The sequence below is a fragment of the Anas acuta genome, chromosome 1 (genome assembly GCF_963932015.1).
Source record: "Anas acuta chromosome 1, bAnaAcu1.1, whole genome shotgun sequence".
Lineage (NCBI taxonomy): Eukaryota > Metazoa > Chordata > Aves > Anseriformes > Anatidae > Anas > Anas acuta.
Window position 1 is genome coordinate 45,221,841 of NC_088979.1, and position 21,676 is coordinate 45,243,516.

Consider the following 21,676-nt stretch of genomic DNA (forward strand, 5'->3'; position numbering starts at 1 on the left):
AAGTAATTAAAAATAAGAACATTTTTCACTGTGAAGAATTAGGGCAAGGGGGAGAACGTTACCATGTCTAATAAGGCAAAACAGAGTGCAGCATTTGGACAGATAAATTTTTTTAAAACTCTAACTAAAGAAAAAAATGTAAAAGACCTGCCTACATGGGACTCTGCCAAGCCAGATCCTGACGTCCTCGCAAGCATATATACACAGTTTATATAGGATCTGGAATGCACTTGCAGAAAAGAAATCCATCACAATAGATACGGCTCAGCAAAGACTTTGCTAGCACAGAAACTAGAGGTGACAGGCATGAGGTTATATTCCAAGTTTACAATTACCTTCAAACACTCTACAGGAGCCATACCACGGACAAGAAGAAGTTATATAACAATAGAAACTTAAGCACTCTACAACCTGCAAGAAACAAAGACGGCTGTTGACACAACTACCTTCTTTACAGAGCTGGCCTCAGCGAAGCACACTAGATGGCTCCAGTCAAACACAGAGCACCTACAGCACAGAAGTACTCCTGGTACTTTGTTTACACTGGTACTACATTCACACACATGTAGCAATCACGGCTGCATGCACATTTTGTGATTCTCTAGGCACCAAAGTCAGCTTTTCAAAGAGTTATTCCCCAAACGACAAAAGCAGCCTCTGCTTTGGAGAACGGTACAAAGTTACTTACTGGAGAACTACCAACCCTCAAGCTGAGCACAACAGCACTTGCCGTTTCTGCCCTCCTGACAGGAGTGCTTGTACGGAGGGTCACCAAGGATTTGATGCAGGCATTAGAGAAGTCCAGAAATTTTACCAGAGAGAGAGAAAGGGGAGGGAGAGGTGGAGAGAAAGAGAAAAAAGCACAAACAAAAAAAAAAAAAATCCCAAAACTCAACCCTCTGTCATCCCCCTCTTCCAAGCTTTCTTGTCTATGAACAGTATTCCCTAAAGGCCCCATATGAGAGTAATCCAACAACTAAAAAGGCTCAGTCTATACAAATATGTACAATACTGGTTTCACGATACTTAAAAGCTGTTGTTCCTGCTAATTCATTTTAACATTTTACAAGTAAAACTTTCTGATGACAGGAAACAACCATTAAGAATTTTGACATTTTCTAGTTCTGGAATATACACTTCAGAAACTATGTTACGGCCTTTGGGTCAAGTTTTATATCCTGACCAAAAACTGCTAGATACTTTGAAATGGGCAACTTGGAAAATAATAATTATCCATCTTAAATACCTACCACACAAATATAAACCTATACAAAGTTGCCTATAAAATTTGTTTTCTTCTTAAGAACATTTCTCCCCTTGCAACCACCAAGAAAACAGCTCCATAAAGATCTGATATGGTGATATATTTCTTAGTGTAGTTAGGAAATCCAGTTGCCTATCTTGCAGCTAAAGGTTTCTGAAAGAGCCACGAGGTTAAACATCTGTCATTTTTGTTTCATTAAAAGGAAAAGAAAAAAAATATTTTCAAACTACAGCAAAACCACCAGGTGCCCAGCACTTAGGGCCTTATTGTACTAGTACTGAACTGACACTTCCAAAGAAGTAACTGCGTACTAAAATTTTCATATGGCCAGAAGCTACGGCTGTAGGTATACATTTCAGATACCTGAGATCAGAAGCATCTCCAAGAGTATTTGACTGCTAGGAAAAGACAATACTTCTCCGCTAAATCCAGGGTTTAATGGGATAATGCAGTTACATAGGACACTGCACAAAACTGAGTGACAGCTGAGTTTATCAGTTCCTGCCGTTTTTTCCTCCCAAAATTAAAAATTTAGAGAACTCAACATCCTCCATGTCAGCAAATTCCCTACCCCACAACATATTTTCCAGCATGGGAACCACACTTGAACTACTCACGCGTTACATTTAATTTAAGAGAAAAACATGCCTGAAAAAGTGATCTCAAAACCTGAAAATCCCGATTTCACTGTTTAACTGCTGTTACTAGCAGACAGCAGATCAATACTCAGACAAACAGAGGAACATCAAACAACTTACCTGGGCTTGTTACCAGGATAAGAAATTACAACTATACATCACTAATGAACAGAGCCTGGGGAGAGGATGGAGGAACTACATTGATCTCTAACTAAATAATATCTGACAAACTTTTGTTAGTTTTTAGATTATAAATAGGAAATGTATAAACCAGTAAAGTACAAACTTCAGCTCCTGATGTGTAACATGCAAGTACAGAAAAGCAGACTAAATTCATTTGGATATAGATCTGCAAAATTAAAATAACCTGACACATTTACTCAAGAAAGGGATTTTAAAGTCAACTGAAGCCCTGCTGCAAACGTTAACAGCAGAATTCCATTTTCAGATTTCACAGAATTTGACAATGCTCATGAATTGTTTGTGGCTAACAACTCAATCCCCAGCACCTTCTTGAGAAGTAAGCATGCAATATTCAACATTTCAAACTACCAGCACCTATTTTGGAAACTATGAGGTTTTCTGAAGTTAAATATTACCTGTTACTAACCTCTCAAAGAGCATGCTCTTAATATTGATATCAAACTGCTGATTACCATTAACAGAATATTCCTGCAAGAAAGCGTTCAATTAGTAATCAGGAACATTCTGCATTTGAAGAATGATGACGGTAATAGATCAGCTGGATCCATTACCACAGAATAGAGTATGCTTTCTTGTTTTAGTAACACCTTACAGTTAGGCCAAAGGAAGGTTATTCACCTTCTTCACAAGAAACATAAAAAAAAAAATCTTACCACAGTCTTAAGGGTCGAGCGTTTTGTGTAAATGCACCCAGAGAAATTTATTGCAGGCCTAATTCAAAGTCCACTGAAATTAATCTCAAGAGTCATCTATTTCAGTTTTGTTTGGATTAGGTCCCATGGAAAAATGAACCACCTTCCTGCAAAAAGCCCAAGTGAAGCTCTCCTGAAAGTGCCCCAGAATTTTAGTTCCTGCGCCTTACTCAAGTTATTTCAACATGAGCCATACAAATTGTATGTGTACATACGTATACTTAATTAATGTTTATGGAAGCCATAAACCAAATTTTCCCTCCCCCCCATCCATTACTGTCAGAGGTAATGGCCCATAGGGGCCACGCATCTCAGAAGAAAAGTTAATACCAGAATTAGCTTATAAGCTCTAGTTCTACTGACTCAAATCAAGCTCTAGAAACTTAATATAGCTCTGTTACAATTGTGTTTTGTAATGGTAAGTCAAGAGCATGTTTTGATCTCAAATATCTAAAGGCACTATACTTCCAGAAGATGAAACCTTTTAAACTGAGTTCAGGTATTGATGCTATTAAAACATCATCCAGAGAAGGAAGGTGTGTATTACACGGATTATTTGCAGTAGAGTCCTAATTACTCACGTGGATGTTATACTCAGAGGCCCAGCAGGTACTCACAAATAAGCAAATTACTCTCTGGGGCTCCTACTCCCAAGAGCTTGTCAGAACTGATGCAACAGCGAGGGAAACACCAGAGTGTCAAATACTCAAAACGACCACGAATGATGGCTGAAAAATATTGGGGGGCAGACCCCAGAAACGCAAAATGCCTGTAGTATCAGACATGATCCCTCTCAGAGAAGGGCACCGCACAGGGTGGAAGGCCGTGGCCATTACCCTGGCCTCTCCGGGGGGGAGCTGCGCGGGCTGCACACGCGTTACCTCCCGCTTACTCCGGGCTACAAAGGGAGCGAGCACGGGCGCTGCCGATGAACGTGGTCGCTAGGGGGAGAAGCTGCATCCTGAAGAAAAAGACGGTCCTATCCTACCTACCTCCCAGCCGAGGACTGTGCCGGGAGAAGCGGGGGCACGGCACAGCCCCGGGCCCCCACGGAGGGGGACGAGGGGCAGCAGGAGGACACCTCCCGGGGTGCCTTCCCCTCCCCTGAGGATCCCCTTTTTTTTTTTTTTTTTTTCCCCAAAGGAGGATTTTATTTTGGAGGGGGTGGGAGAGGGGTAGGAGGGGGGCGAGGGAGAGCGAGGGGAAGGGTCGCGGCTACTCACATGGGCTCCAAGGTTTTGCTGAGCCAGGATTTCAGCGCCTCGAAGTTTTCTATGATCATTTTAACCACCATCCAGAGCGGCCCGGGCCCCCCGTCTCAGCCCCCCGACAGCAGCAGCACCACCACCACGGACAAACAACGACGGCGGCGGGGCCCGTGCCGTCCCCCCGGCCGGGACCCCGGCAGCCGCCGCGCCTCCCCCCCTCGCCCCCCGAGGCTGAGGCCGAGCCCGCTCCCGAGGCCGCCTCTCCCGGTTCGGCGGGGGCCCGAGGCCCAGCGCCACGAAGGGGGCGGAACCGAGCGGCGGCGGCTGCTCCCCGCTCCCTCGCCGGCAACCGCGGCCCCGCGGATCCCTTCCCCTTCTTCTCCTTCTTCTTCTTCTTCCCCTTCCCTCCTCCTTCTCCTCCTCCTCTTTCTCGGAGGCGGCCGCCGAGCACGACGAGCCCCGGACCGCGCCGCGCCCCCCGCCCCTCCCGCGCCCCTCAGCCGCAGAGCGAAGCGGAACGAGCGAGCGAGCGAGTAGCTAAGATGGCGGCGCGGCGCTCTCGCGAGGAGAGCGGGTCTCGCGAGGGCTGGGCGGTGCGCGGGGACGGGCGGGGGGCGGGGCCGGGCCGGGCCGCGGCTGGGGGCTGATGGCGCTGCTGGAGCCTCCTAGGGAAGGAGGAAGGAAGGGAGGGAGGGAGGAGCTCGGTTCTCGCTCCCCCGTGGCACAAAATTTCTCAAGTGTTTACAGATGGAAAATTAAAAAAAAAAAAAAAGAAGTTTCTTTTAAAAGAAAAAAAAAGTAAAAGTTTCTTTTAAAAAATAAAAGTTCTCAGCATTTTCCTGACCAGATATTCATATCCCGTGTTTTTATACTGGTTAGAGTAAAAATTACTTAAAAAAAATAAACTTCTCAGCATTTCCCTGACTGATTCGTCACATCCCATGTTTTTATTACTGTTCAAAACCTCGAGGGAGGAGGGAGAGGTATTTTACACCCACTGGTGTCCATCTGGTAAAAAACACCAATGTGGTCATCAAATCACTAGGGTTGAAAAAGCCCTCTAGGATCATCTGGTCCAACCATCCCCCTACCGCCAGTATCACCCACTAAACCATGTCCCTAAGCACTGCGTCCAACCTTTCCTTGAACACCAGCAGGGACAGTGACACCACCACCTCCCAGTCACAGTGTAAACCCTGCCATAGCATGTGGCACTGCTTTTGGGAGCACAATCCCAGCAAACACACATATTGATCTCTAAATTGAAGTTATCCATACAGTTCAGGCCTTGCAAGGCATGTTGAAGCTCTGCTCCATCTCCCCAGCCTCGGGCTCATGGGTTGGGCCCCCAAGAGGAGAGTCTGCAACAGTATGGGATCGGCCTGTGAGACATCTGAAATAGCAATAGGTGCTACTTATGTTTTTTTGTTTGTTTGTTTTGTTTTTGTTTTTGTTTTTCTGTACCGCACATTGACTGAGTAGTAAACAAGAATGCCTGATGTGAGATTTCCTTCCTAGATTCCATCAGACTTCTGAAAGGTTGGCATCGGTCCTGAGAGGAGTGTTTCATATAGTTGATAAACAAAGGCAGATATCTGAGGAAATCATTCACTCTACCTGTCTGAGGACAGAAAGGATGACTATTGAGCTGCCTTCCTGTTTGTCTCAGGTTTTGAGGGACTTTGGGTGATCAGGCTAGATTAGGCAGCAATCTTGGTTGTGGCCAATCTGTCAATTGATCAGTGTCCTAATGGTCTATCTCTGTCATGTGAAATTGGGATAATAGCAAAAGTAGTCCTGGAGAGCACTGCTGATGGCAAGATGTATTCGGACAGATTAAAAATGCGTGGCTGTTTTCCTGGTTTGGGAACTCCTTCAAGATTTTCTGCTATCTTCATTCACCCTGTCGATGGCAACCCACCACAGTCTGTTGGTACTTATTTCCCCTTGAAAAATCTCAACTATACCTCTCTGCATCTCGAACAGAGTACAGTTTGTAGGCTATTATGATCCTTATTGACAATTTTTCACGCTGTTTTCAAGAACTTCACCTCTGCAGAGAAAGTGTTAAGAAGTCTGGTATCTATGATAGCTAAATAAGAGTTGGAGGAGGATATGGCAGCTGCGTATAATTATTTGTACTTTGACTGTTATCTTCAAAATTTGTTTCAAAACTAGAAAGTCTAGCAAGCCAACCAAATAAACTTCCAGCTTAGTGGAGGACTAAGTGAGGACTTTCCAGTTACAAGATACACTCTGATTTCCTTGAATAGCAGCACATCCAGTCTGTAGACAGAAAGATACAAGCACCTGATATTCCCTGGAGGCTGTTTTTTACACAAAGACCTCGGCTCACAATCACCAACTTGTAAGTAAATTCCCCCTGAACATATAAAAAGGGACACTAAGCTTGGGATTCTGATCTGTCTTTGAAGGGACAGGCACATAGAAATTAGGCATTATGATAAGAATCTAAATTTGGTTTTGGATCTGGCCATTAATCCTTTGCAAAAACCAGTGTCTAGTGGAAATAATTCAGGCAAACACTGTCAGTCTGCTTCACTCTCATCTTTTTAATGACCTTTGATCCTCGAATATACAACAGACAGCAAGAAAACACATCCTCAAAGTCTTCCCTTCATAAAACGTTTGGATATAAGCATGGTAGTAACTTTTCTGTGATTGACACTTCATTTTCTAAACTGCTATTCAGAAGCACAGGACTGTAAGTAAGTGAAATTTGTTATCCACAAAAGTATTTCACAAGCACATTTTATGCACTGCGTAAGACTTGTCTTCATGTGGTAATTTATGGACATTACTGTGTTGATATAAGCATGGTATTATCACCCTTCTGTGGCAATATCAAGAGTAACTATAATAAATAATTACAGCTGCTAAGATTCCCTGCTCCAGAGTTTGCAGAAGAAATCTGAAGGCCCTATAAAGATTTAGATCCAATATATTCTGAAGTGACCACAATGTTCTGTAGCATTTTTGAGGCAATCTTTATTTAACTTCATGGCAGAAATTAGAGGAGTGCAAAGTGAAAAAAAGTATTTATTACATCTGAGAAAAAAAATCTAATATAATAAAATATAAGGTGGTTTCTATACATAAGGTGGTTTCTATTTAAGACACAGCATCTAAAAGTGTTTCTTAACTGTAACTATTTCTTGATAGTTTAACAAAATACAAAATAAGGAGTAGTCTTTGTTTTGCTAAAACTTTAGTCATACATGAAATCAGCACTTTATCTAAAAAAAAATCCTGAAAATCATGTTTAAATTAATGGGATTATTTAATGATAGAGATTCAGTATGATGGGTTGAAGTAATAATTAACTTATACAATGTCATATTTCTGTAAGACAAGTAAGCTGTTATTTCTCCTGTAGCTGTTCAATGTAAAGTTCATAAACTATCCCAGGGGAAAAAAAAAAAAAAAAAAATGTCATCCCTACCTATACAATGAAAACCACAAAGAAAATACCAATGAGAAGAATTAATCTTTGAAAAGACTAGAAAGCAACAAATGAAGAACTAAAAATGTTGTTCTTACACTGCAGTGATAAGAATTTTTGGAAGAGGTGGAAGGTACTGTGAGAGAGGCTATAAAAGCCAGGGAGTGAAGCAAACCTCCTTATGCTGTTTCACCAGAAGTATCCTAAGAACTTGAGTCAAAATAAGAGGTATCTAAATCCTCAATTGTGTCTTCAGATGGATCTCTGGCTGAAAATGGAGTTGTGAATGAGGAAAAACCAGCTTCCGGGGTGAAGGGGAACACAGGAGACAGCAGGGCTTTCAATCAGTTTGAAAGTGCCTTGAGTAATGGTTCTAAAATGTGCGATACAGATCCCCACTTAAATTTACTAAATGCAGACAGTATTTGCCATAAAGATGGTACTCTTGAGGCCACTGTCTTAATAAATAAATAAATAAATAAATAAATAAATAAATAAATAAATAAATAACATTTTAGTTTAAAAAATCAGTTCTTGTTGTTAAATGATAGTGATATACTGTAGGGTATACATGTATGTATGTGTACATGTGTATGATCAATAAGAACCAAACATTTAATTGCAACTAAATTACAGATATCTCAAAATACAGAAATAGACATATACCATCTGCAGTAATACAAAAGGTGTGTTTTAACATCAATAATCTTAAAATATAAATACATTGTCAAAATATAATAATTGTTGAATCTAATTTCCTTATTTATTCATGTATCAGAATTACCATTACTGATTCCTAATAGGCCTTTTGGCTTATCAAAACATTGCTAAGTTCTTCAGTGTATAGATGTTTTCATATATCTCTGGAAGTTCACAGGTTTGATGTGTGCCTAGCTTGTAGTAGTCTTATCTAACGCAATTTAGTCACTTTTGGTTTCTAAAAATAATGAGCTGTGTTTATGCACATTTTCATATTTTAGCCACTTACGTTAGAGCTGAAGATTGCCAGACAAGACAGAGATTACAATCTTTTTTTTTTTTTTCTTTTTCTTTCCAATTCCTAACTGACTGTTTTCCAAAGCCAAAGGGATTTTGATCATAGACACACTTTGTCAATGTGTAAAGCTTGGATTTTTAAGCATTAATTTATTTTTTTTTGAAAGGTGGCATTTTTTTCAATATCCACAAATCTATATTTAACTCAGATTTGTCCTTCAAAGTGATTTTTGTTTGTTTGTTTGTTTGTTTGTTTTTTAACAAAAAAAATGGCTATAAATGAGGATAAGTTTTAGGAACTTTTTATCACTCAGTGTTTTTGTCATAAATAAAATATTTTTGTTTGTTTGTTTGTTTGCTTTTCCGTGAGTTTATTTTTCTGAAGCTACCACACTGCTCTATAGCATTATGAAATTCCTTAATTTATCCACCTAATGCTTCATATTATTATTATTATTATTATTATTATTATTATTATTAAGTAGGAAAATGAGATTGCATAGGTAGCCATTCATTTCTGGTTGTAGCTTTTCTACTTGTGTACTAGTTTGCACTGTAGACCCACCAGTTACAGCCATGAAGCCTGTCATATCTCCCAGAAATCCAAACAAATTAAAGAATATAAGCATTGCAGGCCTCAGGAGTATCTGACGGAAGATCTGGCAATAGAGTTTCATGTCCTTGCAATATACCATGCCCTGTAGCATGAGAGCATTAGCTGAAATAGCAGGGTCAATGAAACTGGATGGCATCAGGGTGGTTTTATGGAATAAAAATATCTTTTTATGTTGTTCAGATTTTTAGTCGGCACTTTCTATGAGTTTTGTGTTTTGCTGATAGTTGCTCTTTAGATATGTGTAGATGCACATCTTACATCTGTAGAATTACTGCCTTTGCTCTATGTAGGAGAGGTCAAATGATACTCCTCACGATATTTTTTATCTACCTCACACACTGTAACTGTGCTCAGCTCTGGGGCCCCAGCACAAGAAGAACAGGGAAGTATTTGAACAAGTTCAGAGGAGGGCCACAGGGATGATCAAAGGGCTGGAGTACCTCTCCTATGAAGTCAGGCTGAGGGAGTTGGTGTTGTTCACCCTTGAGAAGAGAAGGCTCCAGTGAGACCTTACAGTGGCCTTCCAGCATTTAAAGAGGGCCTACAGAAAAGCTGGGGAGGGACTCTTTGTCAGGGTGTGTAGTGATAGGACAAGCAGTACTAGCTTTAAGCTAAAGAGAGTAGATTTCTTTTAGACATCAGGAAGAAATTATTCACTCAGAGGGTGGTGAGGCACTGGCAAAGGTTTCCCAGAGAAGCTGTGGATGCCCCATCCCTGGAGGTGTTCAAGGCCAGGCTGGATGGGGCTTTGGGCAACCTGGTCTGGTGGGAGGTGTCCCTGCCTATGGCAGGCGGGATGGAACTAGATGAGCTTTAAGGTCCCTTCCAACCCAAGCCATTCTATGGTGCTAGGATTCTAGGATCTACTGTATCATTAGATATTTTTTCAGGAAGCATAAATATGAGCTGTGAGGAGAATGTCATGGAACAGGTGTGTTTCCTCGTGAATACACTTACTAGTACTGCAACAGAGTGGCAGGTTGGCTTCGTATTACTCGATTGTGCCTCAGAAAGATCGGTGTTTATACAAACGTTCACTCATTTGCTTTTTACTGTTGAATCCTGCATGGGGCACTGAAAAAAAATGAGGCATTGCCACTTAAAAACTGGGGCCTGTAAAAGCTCTGAGATGAGCAGCTGGTCTGTAATGTCACCCTCTAATCTTGAAACCACACATTTTTAATCATGACATAGGCAGTGGACATTAGATGACTATCTGTGACTATGGTCTTTCTATACTATAGACCTAACTGATGAGCTTGTATATTGCTCCTGCTTTTTGTTGCTGCAGGAAGCAGCCAGGTGATAGAGCTGGAGAAAAGGACTCTTGGGTGGCCCTGCTTGAGCAGGGGGGGTTGACCAGAGGGCCTCCAGAGGTCCCTTCCAGCCTCAGCTGTTTGGTGGTTCTGTGAAAGGCTTCTGTCTGGTTGCCTCAAAGCCAGGCAGAGTTGAGGCTCTGTTTTCTGTCCCTGTGTCTATCTTACAGATGTGCTGGGATGGACAAAGCACTTCCATAAAGAATAATCTTGGGGCCTTGCTGTACAAAGGGCACATGTAATCTCTCTCCATAAAGTTACTGGAGTTACTGTGTTTTGTTCCTTTGCCTTATTTACAGGTAGAGAATCAATCTCATGCATTTATATTTTTAGAATCAACATCTAAGCTTTTTGGGTATTCTCAAAGTATAAGATTCCCAGACTAACAGATTAGTGGATATTTCTGAAAATGGCTATTATGTTGTCCTGCTGCAGTTTTCACATATGTAAGCTAGAGACATTGGGGATAATCACCTTCATACACTATTCAGTCACTATCCATGACTGAAAATCTGTGAGTTGTTATTTTTATTCTTAATTTTCTGAACACCTGAGTAACAGGTCTTTGAGGTGTTTGTAGATGCTGCATGTTACATTTAGCCTGAGTTTGCAGGTCATAGAGCTGAGCATTGCTTTATTGGACTGACATTAACAGTTGTTAAACAGGTTTTCTTGAAAGTCAAGGTCAGAACAAGTAGTTACAGTCAAAAGTCAAATCTACAAACTCTCTGTGTTATTATTGTTTAAATATAGAGACATTACCAGTAGTGGATATTTAACAACATTCCTCATGCTTCTCAAGTCACAATATACTAAGTCTATATGGTATATCTCTAAATGTTACTGTGTTCAAAAAAATAAAATGTGTCAGTTTTGCAATACAAGATGCTCATGCTGTGGAGCCTCATTAGTTTGCACTAATGCAGGGACAGCTTGTTGTGGATTGCTCCATTTTGCCAATGGCAGCAAAAGTAAGCTTAACCCCTACTTCTGCTATGGGAAGAATGACTGAGGAAGGGCCCAGGGTGTAATTAATACATCCTCTTCTTCCCCAAACGAGGTGGAGCAGGAAAGGAAACACACAGCTCATAACTCTGCCCCTATGACACCAACCAGCAGAGCTTCATCTTCCAGAAAGCTTCTTGGTGCAGTCAGCAAGTACCAGCTGTGTCATTCTGGTCTCTGCGCGAGCAAACAATTACGGGGCAGAGCCACACCTGGATTTGTGCCTGCACATGGGCTAAGTGGCTGTGCATATTCCCAAATTCCTTTGCAGGAACACGGTGACTGGATGAGCCTGGTCAAGGCTGGATGCAGCTGTGACGCTGATGACAGTACTGTGGTCTCAGCCTTTGCATCATGTAGCACAAGCTCTGTACAGGGGATTTCCCACTGGAGAAGAGAGGCTGTCTTTCTATTAATTTTTATTAATTTCTATTAATTATGTCCATCCCAAATGTCATTCTCAAACTCCTGTCTTCCATGCATCTTACATACCAGCTGATGCTCTGATCCATTTGGGGCCATAAGCCTGCAATTTTGTGACACGTTGCACAGTACATGGACTATTGACTTGGCAGATTTTGAGTTGGTACTACCTGATGTATTTTGGTACACAAATCCTATGTAGGTATACAGAAGGCATAGTACCCTTTAAAAGTTATATGTTATATATAAACCATGGGAGGAAGCAAGCAGGATCTTGGTTTTGCCCTTCCTGCTACCTAGGCTGGCGCACCTTCCTGTTAAATTGAACAAAAGTGGAGACTTCCCCAATTCCCACCCCCCAAACCAGTGTTTGTGTGGGATACATCAGGCTGGAGTTGAGCCATTCCTGAATCATGGTGTGAACCATTTTCTGCCTCTGAGATAGCTCAGCTATCTAAGGTCATAATCGAACTTGCAGTAAATGAGACAACAATCACAAGTAGCAGAATGTACTTTATCCATTTACCTTGAAACCACTAATTTAATTATAAATAAATGCTTGTTTCAGTTAAAACCGAATGCCGGCCATCTTGAAAGGCTGCTCAGACGGGCCATATGACTAATCCAACAAAGATGGCTTCGCACTATGGATGGAAGAGCTCTGTACTCAACATATTCAAAGCACTGACAAATAATTTTGAAGGATACATTCATATTGGAGGCGAAAGTCGTATTGTTCACAGCACCCATTGTTCTTCACAATAGGCTACTGTATACAGAATCAAGTATAGCAAAGCAGTGAAGTCTCAGTTGTGTGAGTTCTTACTACAGAAATGTACAAATAAATCACCCCCAAGGGAATGACTTTATTTTTTAATTTCTGTTACTATTTGTTCTGGGGGAGTAATTGGGTTTACATATTAATTAAAAATTATCTAATTTTAGCATTAAAAAAGTGTGTGTGTGAAGAATTAATTCAATAAACTATGTTATTTTACAGTTTTCAGATTGCCCACCGCAGATACCAGGATTTCAATAGCTGTTTGGATTACTAAAAATTACTCCAGTGTTAAAATTACTGAAAAACTGCTGTCATCCATTGTGCAAGACATTTTTATATTTTTCAACTGTCAGTCCTTGGGGAAAACAAACAAACAAACAAACAAAAATTAAAAACAAACAAACAAACAAAAAACACCACTTTGGAAATACAATATATTTTTGTAATGATTTGTTTTTCCATTTGAAGCCACTTTTAATTTTTATGTTACTCTTTAGAGAAGGTGAAACAATACGGTGCTTTTCATTTTAATTCTCTGTTGTGCTCGATGTCAGCGTATCTTTTTTTTAGGTCGATGCTGCTTCAGAGCCAGAAGAGGGAGCACAAACATTGTTTCTTGTTGGTCATGCTGTAGGGGCAACCTAGATGATTTCTCTTGGGGAAACCAATAAATCTTTTTTTCCTCTCTCTTTTTATTTATTTATTTATTTTCCTTTAGGGGAGGCTTTCTAAAATATTTTTACGATCTCTTTTAGAAGACTTAATGAAGGTGAAACTAATATCTAGATATTATCAGCAATTCTTATCAAGCATAAAACCTGTTGATAGTTTATAAATAGTAAATGAAGTATTCTGATTTATAAAACCTTTTAGTGATTTTTTTTTTCTTCTGCAGACACTGAGAAAGGGGAAACTTATCAGAACCCAAATATGCTAGAAATGTTTGAATCACTTCAGTCTAATATTAGTGTCTTTAAGCATGTTATTAACCACTCCTAGTGTGAGCTATATTTGTGTTCTACCCTTAGATCACATACTTACTGAGAATTTTCAAATAGAATTATTAAAGAGTATTTTAAAGACACAAAGTATATATAAAAACTTCCTCCAACTTTTAAATACTAATTGTTATAATTGCTCAAATCTCATATAATTTCTCACATTTCTCAATTGTTGTAATTTCTCATACCACTTAGATGTTCCTAACTTTATACAGAAAGTCACCAGAAAATTATTTGTTGCACCCTGATAGTCATTTCTACCGCTTAATTTACTAAAAGGGGGGTGGTCCTATTTTCCTGTAGCAGGAGCTGCATGAATTTTGTTTGTTTGTTGATTGTTTGTTTTTTTTTAGGTAACCACTGAAATAAAATAGAATGTATGATCTGTGTGACAGCTTTGCACTATTAAAAAAATAATTTCCTTTTACCCCGTTGTTTGTACTTAAAATGGCTTTTATTTACTAAGAAATGTTATATATGTTTTTTAGTTGCTACTAGTTAATATATATATATATATATAGTGTTTTGTTTTGTTTTGTTTTGGTTTTTTTGTTTGCAAGCTGTTTTATTTTGACATCTGACCCTGCTTGAGAAAGCATCTGACCCCTCCTTGATCTCAAGAGGTCCCTTCAAACCTCAACAATACTGGGATTCTGTCATTTTCTAGTAGCTGTTTAAGAAAATAATTTTTTAAAAATCCTTCCAAACACACATTCAGATATGACCTAATTAAACATTTATGATACAGTATATAGAAACAGAAAACTATGTTCAAATCACCTGCTGGCCTTCTCCATTAAAATCCTTTCTGCAAGCTATGAATTGTGCATTTCATTTATTAAGTTCCTGACCTGTTGTTCTTTTATTGCACTGAATAACAATACTTGTCGTTTAAATAGCTCCATTTGCTTTAATGTAGACTTTCAAGAAGAGTAGTGATTTTCAGTGTAAGAAGCAAGGCAGGATATTTCCCTAGGAGCCAAAGTTACTTAACACTTCCAGTCTTCAGAGTATTAGCCATGAACAGCAGGATAAGGGAGTGTGAGTAGGATCTGAGATCATCTACGGATTACTCTTTCCAAGAGTGGACATTTGCAAGTTGTATGCAGCATTACGATCTTGGTCTTGCCCTCTTGGATGAGCATAGTTAAATACTGCTCTTACTCCTAAAATATTGGTCCTTTTGCTACTCCCTGTGCGTGAAATTACAGTTTCATTAAATGAATGGATTTAACCTATGAGTTTTGGCCTTACAAAAGGGTAAGTAAATTTTGCAATAGATTTAAATGAAACTCTTTCTTTCTTTCTTTCTTTCTTTCTTTCTTTCTTTCTTTCTTTCTTTCTTTCTTTCTGTCTTTCTTTCTGTCTTTCTGTCTTTCTGTCTTTCTGTCTTTCTGTCTGTCTTTCTGTCTGTCTTTCTGTCTTTTTCTTTCTTTCTCTCTCTCTCTCTCTCTTTCTCTCTTTCTCTCTCTCTCTTTCTTTCTTTCTCTCTCTCTTTCTTTCTCTCTTTCTTTCTCTCTTTCTCTCCTTTTTTCTCTCTTTCTGAAGTCAATGTTCTTTGCAGAACTGCATGCAGGTGGTCAGATAATTAATGAAGTTTAATCTTAAATACCATAGTGACTAAGCATGAAATTCAGCTTCCGAAGACATTAACTCACAAAAACACAAATAGAATGATTTTGGTTGGCATCAAAATAGACGGGGAAAATGTTACTTATATGTTACTTATACCATACTTATATGTTACTTACTAGGTTACTTATACCATATTCTGTATATGATGGTGAATGGATTCTATTTTGAGAACATATTTCGCTGGTGCTGCAGGATGGTCGAGTTCACAAATCCTTTGTGCAAGTTTATGTTAGCATAGTTCTGTGGAAGCAAATGGAACTGTAGCCTACAGGAAGGTTTTTAATTTGGCCTGTTCGTCCCTACTGCAGTAGTGACTGAATTTCTTTGACAAGTCCCAATCTTTCCAATAAGACAATTCAAAGAAAAAATAAGGAAAAGGGAAAAAAAAAAAAAGTCCACAAAACCACACAACAAACTGAATAAAAGCGTGTTGAACCCCACACAAGGGAAAGGATTTGTAAAAGCCTATTACGAATGAAGTGTGAAGGTATGCCTTGTAACCAAACAAGAACAATGTTTGTGTTAGGCGCTACATAGACACAGAGTAGATTATTAAATCCTCAGTAAAATTGAGGGGTTTCTGGTGGGCAGAACTGTGCAATTTGAGAATCCTGTGGTCACAAAAGAAGTCCTTTGGTAGAAGGTCCCCACCAGCAGTGGTTCCCATTTTAAAAGTGCTGAATACTCTGCTGAGCTCCCTTGTGGTAATTCTTCTATAATTAAACACTGGAGAGAAAACATACCAGAGAGGAAGCCACAAACCTTACCAAATCCAAAATACAGCAGAATGTTGAAGTGCATATTTTGACAACTGGCACAGATTTCATTGTCCTTGAAGAGATGCAGTGGAGCAATAACACCCCAGAAGCATAGCAGATTGAAGCAAACCAAGCCATGGTCCTTCCCTCTTTGCAGAGCATCAGCCATGAATGTAGACACAGAATACCAACACAGTTTGCGATTATTGCAGGATAAAGCCCTATTCAAGATGTAAGTTTTCTCTAGAGATTGTCAGTGGCCCAGGTCCAAGCAACACGGAGTCTCATAGGTCATGGCTATAAGATTCAGCTTCTTAAGAGTGAGTTTCCTCAAAAGTTAATACAGCAAGAACACGACCTTAAAGGCTAATCTGAAATGATGAAGTTACTTTCTAAAAGAATCAATAACTAGGTATTTCCTACCTGCTGTTTATGGAAAAAGGTGCAGGATTTTGCCATTAAAAAAGTAAATAAATAAAAAGGTAAATCCCATCATCCCATCATTCCACTTGATATAACAAATCTACAACTTTTTTTTTTCTTTTTTTCTTTTCCCCCTCTCAGGCAGAAGAAGTTATGAAGTGCACACAGAAAAGGTAATAATCACAACAGTTTCACAGTTCCTTAAAGCAGTCTGACCTGGCCTGATCTACAATGATTTTTTGCACCTAGCTTATGATTATTCTGGCAAAATGCCCATTATTCTTTCCACTCTCCTTATTGCAGAGTTGGCCTATCTTGCCCTTCAGTCATGTGATGTGACAGAAAAAATAAATAAATAAATAAATAAATAAATAAATTGATAAATAAATAAATAAATATCCTTCTCTTCTGCCACTAGAGGTCTCTCCCAAAATTCTTGTGGGGGATGGCTCCAGTGACAGAGACTCTACACTAGATAGGCATTTGTAGTAGCATGACAGGCAGAGTAATGACTAGCCTGCTAGGAAATAAAATCAAATGTCTGCCAGGTTTTTTAAAAATATTTGCTTATTTTAACATGGTTGTGTACTTGCTGGGTGTTTAATTCAATGAAACATGCACAGTCTGACATATGAAGCTGGCAGAATTTTTGAAATATATATTTTGGATTTGAAAGAATAAACAGAATTTCTACAGAAAAAAAAAAAATATTTATCTTCGTTATCACCCACAGTAATATGCCCATAATGTTGTTGGCTCAAGAAAACCTTGCTGTGCTACAAATCTGAAACTAAACACTTGCACCAGCACTCAGTAAATATGTTGTTGAACTAAAAATAGGAATTACTGTCATCAGCAAAGGGTATCCATGAGGGAGTGATATTTCCTATAAATATACTAAGATACATGTGGATTAGTTTAATCTAATGAAGGATATGTAAACAAAGCAAACGACATACCTCTGAATGGAGGAAGTAGGATGGATAGAAAATGTTTGAGGGAAACTACTCTGCTTGTAAAAATCCTTAATTTTATGCCTTGATTCAGACAAAATAAGAAGAAGAAAAAAAAAAAAGTTTCTTGTTTGTTGAGCAACTATTAAAATACTATCCCCAAGGATGAATTTCTTGGGGAGAATTTTGTTAAGAATTTCATTCAAGCTGGGTTATCTTCTATGTCTATCTTACATTTTCAAATATTAAACTGTGGTTTTAAGTATCTAAATTTTAATTTTCTATCTGAGATGCATCAAAAGGGGCAAATTTTCATAGGATGATTGCTTAGTATTTTCTGATTGTAGCATTTTCTCAAAACAAGATGCATTTACAACTCAGGTAAGGTTTCCAAAAACTCATTCAGAATAACTGGTGACATGTTAAATGTAGGCCATGGAATTAAAGGCATTAGAACATTTTATAAAGAATAACTTATTTGCCTACTATTGACCTTTTAATGCTTCCAAATTTATCTGTAATCAGAAAATGATTGCTATAAATTGGTTAGTTATTCAAAGCATTTAGGCAAAACCTGTATATGATAAAATTTCAGTCTCTTGGCTGTTCACAGTCTTTGGGTCAGGACTATACAGTGTCACTGTCCCACATTTGGACATGAGGAGTTCAAATTGAAGAACGTGTCAGATACTTTTTGGACCATAACATCCATGACACAAGAAAAATACCAAAGATAAACAGATATCACACACACAAACGGTTTATTGTTATAGCAGTAATGCAAGAAACACTCAACATATGAAACATCCTATTTTGAACAATCTGAAAAAAAATCACGCATTTAAATATTAAAAAAAAAAGTTTTAAAGTATCAATGAGGATAATACTGTAGATAAAATACAGAAATAACTTCTTTAAATTTATAAAGGCACAGACACAAGACACTGAGGCAGAGCTCTTTAAGCTGCGAAGTTTGACTCCTGTCAATATTTATTCTAATCTCTTTGGTGTAAAAAACAGTGTTCCACATTATTTATTCAAAGTGGGAGGAGGATGACGGAAGCCCTTAGATAGGTGCAGTGTCCAGCTGGACATGGGAACACATCCAGTGCCCAGTGGGAGCATGAGGAGCACCCAGATTAGCTGAGTAAAGAGTTCTCTGCTGTGCAAAGCAAGGCAAGTTACCAGCCAGCTTTGAAGCCCAGCCAGATTTAAGCAGGTTAAATTAGTTCTAATATTGAACTAATAGTCAGTAAAAAAAAAGTCATGAAAGTCAGCTTGTATTTAGAGTCAGTAGGCAGTCTTATCTAAGGACACAAAATACCTTTGGAAGACATAATCTAATTTTTCTTTAACTAACTGTACTGTAACTTAAGTAGAGTACAGTTAATCTCATCACTGTCCCCAACTAACTGCTTTAATAAATGAAATGAAAGCAATGACATCTTAGGATTTAACACTCTACAAAACCTGCAGACATTTTCTATTGATTTTCTCAAAGGTATAGCCTAAGCTTATACTGGGCTACATATAGCCCAATATATATGTAGTCAAAATTATCCAATATATATTGGATTATTGTTCTTCTGAAAGATAATTACCAGGAAATGAAGATAAAGGACTTTCGTACAGATAGACTATAAAATGTAGTTGGCTAGATATATTCTCTACACTTGCCCTTTTTTTCACTGTAATTTTGGCGTTTTGTAGCTGTTAGAGGTCATACTTCTGTTACTGACCCTCAAATGTGTGTTTGGCTCCGTACAAGTACAGAGAAAGTAGCCATGTTCCTGCTCAGTCATTATCCCCAAAGTTAGCTACCTATGATACTAGTGGCATACGCGAAGCAGTAAATATTTGGCCATATAGGGAACAAACAAGTGTTTTAAGAAGGGAGTTGAATGAGGAGCGAGGATTATGTGACAAGTTACAAGCAGTTCCAAAATGTTTTGTAGCACCATCCGTAATAAAGCACATGTGGTGCTGTGTGCACAGTTGAGTTTGCTGGGTGCTTTAGGGCTTGGCTCTAGGGCTTCAGGGGCAGCCGGTGAGGGGTGTTCCACAAGGGTTGGAGGCCAGCTCCTGGGGGCTGGCAAGGCAGTGACTCACGGTACCTAAACAAAGTGAACCGAGGAGGGCAGGTGATGGTGAATAGGCCAGCCAAAAACCCAGGTCTCTGGATGTGTCTGCAGCAGCAGGACAGGTCTGGGTTCAAGCAGGAAGTCTTATCAGTAGATGGGGATCATGTCTGTGACAGCAGCCAAGGTCAGCCACCCCTCCAGTGATGTCCAACCATGTCCATAGTGATGACGTAAGTCCGAGCTCAGAGTCCTGACGGAATGGACAAATAGATCGAAAAAAGATTCTTGCAGCCATTCAAAATGATGATGTACTGCAGTTTCTTTGTTATTAGTATACATTTCATCCCAGGTATTGGAACAATGCTGTTGCCAGCAACACGGCTAAACGCTACATTGCTGGTTTTGTTCTTGATTGTTTCTGTTTTTAAAATACCTACAAATGCCAGCTGACACTGAGAAATTTGTCAGTCAGAATGCCAATACGTATGGAAAGATTGCAATGGAAAAGTTTACAAGCTAAACAGAAAATACAAGTACCATTAGCCTCATTTTAAAATGAGGAACAGAACTTGCTCCAAGTTATACAAGAAGACTTTTTTGGCAGAAACAGGGCTTGGACTCAGTTTAACAATTTATGTGCCAGACCAGCCCTCTGTCCATCACTTGGCTGATGAATGGTCCAGGTTCCCCGGCAATGACCAATGACTGCATATTCCCATCTGGAAGCTGCCATTACACAGATCTGTTGTCAGTATTGAAGGGCTCCTGTGATTTGACCAAACCATAGGCAAACATTTTTGCTAACTGAGCAGTGTGTGAACGCAATAGCAATGTTTATATTATCAGACCTGGGGTTATTATCATGTTCCTCAGGCCAGATGCACAGCCAGCTGTGAGACACAAGCACACACTAGCATCTCTATCTCCTTGTAGACCCTCATTTTTGAGGGAAAGAAAGAGGTATAAACACAAACCAGAAAACCAAAGCTGCTTCCATGTCAGTTCTATCAGGAGTTCAGGACCCCACAGCATGACCCCAGTAGGTCAGCCTAGACATGAAGAAAAAGACTTACATATTTGCCTAAGTCCTATCACATATGCTACTTCAATTAAGACATTTCCTCAACTCTCAAGTCTCACGTTTATTCCAGTACCATCTAGCCCCTTCCTGCTGCATGCAATGATCACTAGGTAATACAGAGCATCTAGATATCTATTTCCACTCAGTTCTTTTCCTCAAATTTCTATGAGAAAGAGTGTTTTTTTTTCAATTGATATGGTCCTGGGAGATACAAGAGCCGTCACTGGGCAACAGGCAAGAGGAGTAACCTGTAGGCTGGTCACAGATTTGGCTTGAATAACAGCATTGTTTTGTAGTCTCATTTTATTTTAAGTATACACAGCAGACTTTCAATTTAATGCAAATTAACTGACTGATTTGTTTAATAACTGTATGTAATGGAGCCCTCCAAATGGTAAAAAAATTCCATACTTTGCATGTTAACATTATATGCTAAAATTCCAGATGTGAGAACAGTTGCTGACATATTATCTGTTATGCAAAATTTCTTGCTCTCATAGTGTGTTTTGTGTATTAGTGCTGCCCTGCAGATGTTAAAAACTACCTAATTTTGGAATGGTTTATAACCTATAAAAGCTGTAATAGACTAACTCTGCATCTTCAATTAGCCCATGGAGGTTGGTATGTACATATGCAATAAATTAGACATCATATTTTATAAATTTTTAAGGATACTATAAAACTATAACATGAAGTACAAAAAGTGCTCAAAGTGATAGTAGTTTATTAAATGCATGCAAATTATATATTATTGATTACTGTTATAATTTTAAATTGTATAGAGTTCCCAAATGACTATGGGCTCTGAACAAATAAATTATATACATTTCAGGCTAAAGCTGTGAAGTGCAAAGAGAGAAAAGATTAAAAAAATAGATAAATAAAAGACAATAGAAACAGAGAGTTGCCTAAAGTCATAGATCAGCTTATTAGAGTATCTTCAATGTGCTAAAGATTTCTAAGAGCTTTAAGACTTTGCTGGTCATAATGCAGTAGACATATTTAATGCATCCTTCATCCTGATTTAGCTAGCTGTTTCATCACACAGTCAATTCAACTATGGTTTTAAATCCAATTGAAGTCATCAGACTTAAGCTCTTCTTCTCCTAAAATTAACAGGCTCCAAACCCCTCAAAGA

General features: G+C 39.0%; 2 protein-coding genes across 5 annotated transcripts in view; one reads left to right on the forward strand and one right to left on the reverse strand.

Annotated features, from left to right (window-relative positions):
• RBM26 (RNA binding motif protein 26) overlaps positions 1-4,556 on the reverse strand; it is a 51,330-nt gene extending 46,774 nt beyond the window's left edge. For 2 of the 3 annotated variants that reach the window (XM_068676799.1, XM_068676792.1), the window contains exon 1: positions 4,022-4,556. In XM_068676799.1, coding sequence (XP_068532900.1) covers positions 4,022-4,092 — 71 coding nt within the window. In that variant the 5' untranslated portion in view covers positions 4,093-4,556. The remainder of the gene's footprint in view (positions 1-4,021) is intronic. The other variant, XM_068676808.1, reaches the window with a different exon arrangement.
• Positions 1-21,676, forward strand: part of NDFIP2 (Nedd4 family interacting protein 2) — a 532,803-nt gene that overhangs the window by 437,613 nt on the left and 73,514 nt on the right. The window lies entirely within an intron of this gene.